The sequence below is a fragment of the Tupaia chinensis genome, unplaced genomic scaffold (assembly GCF_000334495.1).
Source record: "Tupaia chinensis unplaced genomic scaffold, TupChi_1.0 Scaffold149964_1, whole genome shotgun sequence".
Classification (NCBI taxonomy): Eukaryota; Metazoa; Chordata; class Mammalia; order Scandentia; family Tupaiidae; genus Tupaia; species Tupaia belangeri.
The window spans coordinates 998,658-1,004,114 of record NW_006209805.1 but is presented as its reverse complement, the minus strand read 5'-3'; the positions used below and the strand labels follow the sequence as shown (position 1 = coordinate 1,004,114).

General features: G+C 55.2%; 1 protein-coding gene across 1 annotated transcript in view; it reads right to left on the bottom strand.

The window, feature by feature from the left end:
* APC2 (APC regulator of Wnt signaling pathway 2) overlaps positions 1–5,457 on the bottom strand; it is a 17,707-nt gene that overhangs the window by 7,830 nt on the left and 4,420 nt on the right. The window contains 6 exon segments of the mRNA XM_027769568.1: positions 364–367; positions 2,996–3,226; positions 3,522–3,638; positions 3,776–3,853; positions 4,139–4,278; positions 4,959–5,054. Coding sequence (XP_027625369.1) covers positions 364–367; positions 2,996–3,226; positions 3,522–3,638; positions 3,776–3,853; positions 4,139–4,278; positions 4,959–5,054 — 666 coding nt within the window.

Here is a 5,457-nt window from a genome sequence, read left to right as displayed (position 1 = left end):
AAAAAAAAAAAAAAAAAAAAAAAGACACTGCGCGGGACTGGCAGGCTGGCAAGTGGTGATTCAGGGCGCTGGACTCCCACGTGGTTAACAACAGTTCAAGTCCCAGACCTGGCAGTTTCTTCTCAATTTCCCTCTCTCTCTCTCTGTCCCTCTCTGGTCAAAGTTTTAAGTAAATAAAGTTAATTAGAATAAATCTTAAAGCTTAAAAAAAGGAAGAAGAAAAGAAACACACTGCATGTGAGCCCAGAACCCAGCATGGAGGGGAGATGAGAAGGGACTGCGGCCTGGCCATCCCCTTTTCTCTCTACCCCTCTCCCCTACGAGCGCATGTGCCTGCTGGCACAATTTTCAAAAAAACGTAACCGTGCTAAAAAATTGAGCACAAATTTATCCTGTGTGATATTTGTGATCTGTTTATACGGGTTTTTATGCTTTCATATGTAATGTTGTAAGCAATATCTATTAAAGTAGATTTCGTATATTTATGTATTTTATGTTAATGTTATATCTTTTCAGGTAATAATTAGTAATACATCATTTTATTTTATTATTACATGGGAGTCCAGCAACGTAGCCATTATGCCAACTGCTGGTCCCCTGACATGAGTTTTAACCTGCTGGGTCCGGGACTCAAATCGTGGTCAACTATGTGGGAGTCCAACAACATAACCATTACACTGTCTGCTGGTTCAAGTAACACATGACTTTTTTTTTTTAATAATTATTTTTAAGTTTGTGTGTTCTCTTTATTTATTTATTTAAATTTGACCAGAGTGGAATAGAGAGAGAAATCGAGAAACCAAGCCACCAGGTCTGGGATTTGAACCGTGGTCACGCCATGTGGGAGTCCAGTGCCCTAACCACCATGCATCCTGCTGTTTCCAATACAGAATTTTTAAAAGCTGTGCTGTAAGATGTGCTTGCCAGAGAGGGACATAAAGAGAGGGAAAGTGGCCAGCAAGTGGCCTGGAGGTTAAGGAGTTGGACTCTCAGTGGCCGACCGCGGTTTGAGCCTCAGACCTGGTGGCTTACTTTTTCTCTCTCTATCTCTGGTGAGCACACATGCCCTGGAGCAAATGAAAAAAAATAACAACAAATAAAATGAAAGGGGCCGGCAAGTAGCATGGTGGTTAAAGGCGCTGGACTCCCACATGTCCAAATGCAGTTCAAGTCCCGGACCTGGCGGCTTGCTTTCTCACTTTCCCTTTCTCTCTCTCTCTCTGGTCAGATTAAAAATAGCAACAACAAATGGAATTAAAATAAATAAATAAAATTAAATAATTCTAAAAAAGAAAAATCACAGAAACACACACACACACACACACACACATATATATATATATAAATAAAAGAGGAACCAGCACATGGCCTAATGGTTACGTCACTGAACTCCCACAGAGTTGACCATGGTTTGAGTCCCGGACCCGGTGGCTTCAAACTCATGGTGGACACGTGTGCGTGCGTGCCCAAGATCTTGAGAGGAGAACGGAGGAGAAGGGACTGTGGCATGGCCATCTCACCGGGGGGTGATTTCTTGCTTTCTGTCTCTCCTGTGAGTGCACGTGCCTTATAGCAAAACTCTCTCTCTAAAAAATAAAGAAAAAAGAGAGGGTAAGTGATAAATTCCCCCCCAAGGGATGTCCATGTCACAACCCCTCTCCTCCGTTCTCCTCTTGAGATTTTGGGCACACATGTCCGTATGCCCACACATGATTTTCAAGCCTCCGGGTCTGGGACTTGAACCATGCAGTCAACCATGTAGCAATCCACTGCCTCCATTTGCTGGCCCCTATATTTTTTATTTATTTTAAAATAATTTTGTAATTAATTATTTATTTACTCATTTATTTATTTTAATTTTACCAGATAGGGACAGAGCCAGAGAGAGAGGGAAAGTGAGAAAACAAGCCACCAGGTCCAGGACTTGAACCATGGTCAGCCATGTGGGAGTCCTGTGCTCTTTACCACCAAGACAGAATTTAAAAAAATATTTTTTTTGAGAGCCTTTTGCTATAGGGTGCGTGTGCTCGCCAGAAAGACAGAGGCAGAGAGACAGAAAGCGAGAAATCAGCCCCCAGGGGGATGGCCACGCCACAATCCATTCTCCTCCCTTCTCCTCTCGGGATCTTGGGCATGCACGCACATGTACCCTGCTTGAGTTTAAGCCACCGGGTCCGGGACTCAAACTGCTGTTGACTACATGGGATTCCAGGAACATAGCCATTACGCCAACTGCTGGTTCCCCCTCATTTTTAATTCTAATAAACATTTTAGTGTAAGTATACCCTATGTAATATTTGGAATGTAGTTACACTAAGTTGTGTATATTTTCATTTAAAGTCAGGATTTGTCTTTAATATTTGGGGAAAAGTGAATAAATATTATATTTTAATTAAGCACTAATATTAATATCATTTTTAAAAATAATTATTGGGGACCAGCAGGTGATGTGGTGGCTAAGGCGCTGGACACTCCCACATGGTCGACCATGGTTCGAGTCCCGGACCTAGTGGCTTGCTTTCTCGCTTTCCCTCTCTCTCTCTCTGGTCAAATGAAAATAAATGAATAAATAAAAGTAAAAAAATATTTAAAAAGAATTATTTTATTTAACTTTATTTTCATTTGTCCAGAGTATGTGAGAGAGAGAAAAGGAAAAAGTAAGTCACCCGGTCCAGAACTTGAAGTGTGGTCAGCCATGCGGGAGTCCAGCGCCCCTAACCACCATGCCACCGGCTAGCCCGGGAATTGCTATTATGTAGCAAATAAATTCTTTATCTTCGTATAGCCCATGCAGTATTGGGGACACTTGTGATAAACTGTCCCTTCGTGAGTACTACTGATTCCTCTTCGTGAGTGGCCGCCCCTTGTCAGTGCCACCGCCAACCGCTACCTGACCCTGGGAGGCCCGCTTCAGAATGACTCTGGTCCCCATGCCCGGGCGCTCGTGCGGACGTGCGGACGTGGGGACAGCCACCCGAGGGCTCGGCGTCCGCGCCCGCCGCCGCCCTGACCTGTAGTCCTCGCGGGTGGCCACGAGGCTGGACACGTTCCGCAGGATGCCGCCGCCGCTCTCCATGATGGCCAGCGAGTTGCTCTGGCACTTGTAGGTCAGCGTGCTCACCAGGAAGCCCAGCGCGCCGTTCACCTGGCAGATGGCCGCCTTGTTCTCCGTGCTGTGGGCCGACAGGTTCCACAGGGCGCTGAGCACGCTCTTCAGGGTGGACTCCTGGGCACGGAGAGGGGCAGGGTCAGCCTGCAGTCCGGCAGGGCCAGGGCAGGGGGGAGCCCTCAGCTGGGAGGGCGGGGCCAGGGCAGGAGGGGCGGGGCTAGAGCAGAGGGGGAGCCCTCAGCTGGGAGGGCGGGGCCAGGGGCCGGAGTGAGGCCCTGGCTGCTGGCCCACCCTCTCTGCCCTCTCCCCGCTGGCCCAAGGACATTTTCAGAGAACAAGGGTATAAAAACAAACAGCCATCTGCGCTCTCCGGGCCACAAGCCCGAGGCCAGGCCCGGCTCGCAGCGCCCACCTTGGCGGCCCGCAGGACGCACTCCATCAGGGCGGTCATGCTGCCGACCTCCCGCAGCACCTTCTTGCTGTTGATGTCGGCCCGCCAGGACAGGTTGCGCAGGATGCTGGACACCACCTGCAGCGGGGCGGGCGGCAGGGTGGGACGCGGGCCTTGCTGCGGGGCGCCCCTGCTACTGACCCCAGACAGGGCGGGCTGCAGGGGAGGGAGGTGGAGCCTCAGCTGCCCGCCCCACCTTGTGCGCCCTGGGGTACCTGGTGCAGCTCCTCGCTGTCCGACGCCAGCTGGGCCACGATGGCCTCCATGCACCCCCGGCGAGCGCACAGGGCGGCCTGTGGACGGACACGGGCGGGGCACGGCATGAGGGGGCTGCCCTACCTAGGCTGTCTGCTGGGGCTCCACCCTGGACGCCGAGCTGCCGGGTGGGGGGCTGCCCTGCTGCCCAGGAAACGCTCTGGCAGGCCCAGGCGGAGGCCCCGCCCCGGCCCGGGACAGGAAGGCACCTTCTAGCGGCCAAGCAGTCCAGCCACCCCCTCCCCACCCTCTGTATCCCCGGGACTGGGGCGAACTGGCGGGCCCCTGGGTGTGCAGGGGTTTTCCCGCCCCCGCCGCCGCACCTTGTTGGCCACGTCCCCGAAGGTGAGGTTGGTGAGGGTCATGCCCGCGTAGCGGCGCAGGGCAAGGTTCAGTGGGTCTCGCGTCATCTTGTGCATCTCGTAGTCCACCTGCAGCAGCTCCGCCACGGCCTGCAGCCCGCCTATGGGACGGGACCGGGAGGCGTTGCCTTGCCTGCCGCCTGGCCCCTGCTGGCAGGGCTCCTGCAGCCTGTTGGCCCTGGCCCCTGCGACGCTGCCTCGGCCTCACCAGCGCCCCAGCGTGCTTTATAACCAGGCGAGCACCCCGGGGCACCCGCAGTAGCCCACTTCACGCACGCACACCGGGACTGAGCGTGCGGTCCTTCTCCTCCGTTGCTGACGGAGAAGGCTGGAATCCCCAACCTGAACCTGCAGCGGGCCGCCCGCCCACACGCACACATGCTCACATACACTCCACACGCTCACATGCATCCGCATTCACGCACGCAGGCACGCCTTCTCACTCCCACACGTGCCTGCATACAGATTCGCTCACGCTCACACGAAACCCAGGGCAGCCTCGTGCTTGATCACGGCGGGCCCACTCCCTGTGCCCTGGGCCTCCCGCCACCCCGCTATTCTGAGGCCCCCAAGTATGGCTGACTGCTTGCCCTGGGTGGGGTGAGGCCCCGAGACCTTGGCTCAAGTTGTGCGTGACTCACACCAGGTGCTGTCCCTCTATGCGCCTTGGTGTGTGGTCCTGAGTGGACAAGCAGACTACCCAGCCTCTGGCCCATGCTGCTGAGGGGGCAGCAGGTGTGCGGGGCTGGAGGGCGCCTCGGAGGAGGCAAGGGACACTCACCCAGCTCGTTCATGGCGCGGCGGTACTCCTCGTCAAAGGACAGCTTCATTACCGCACAGGTGGCCTGGCAGATCTGCGGCTCGATGGGGGCGGGGGCTGTGGGCAAGGCGGCTGGGTGGGAGCTCGCTCATGCTGGAGTGTCCCGGGGGTCCCCGAGGTGTGCACACGCGTTGCCCGCCCCTCCAGTCCTCTCTGACAGGGTTTCCGAGTCTGCCTCCCCCAGCCTCGCAGGGGTGGAGACAGGGCCCCCATTCCCACCTCGGGGTCACGTTTTGTCCCTGTGTACTGGGCGAGGCCGCCAAAGCAGACCTGGCCGTCTTGGCCAGCCCTTCCCACAGCCCCCAGCACAGCCTTCGCGTCTGCCATGGCAGCACCGCAGGCAGCGAGGGCCAGTCCCCGCTGCAGCCCACTGCAGGAGGGGGTCCCGGAGGTCGCACACTCACCGCCTCCGCCGCCCTCGGGCCCGCCGTCCCGAGCCTGCAGCCAGTCCCAGCAGGCC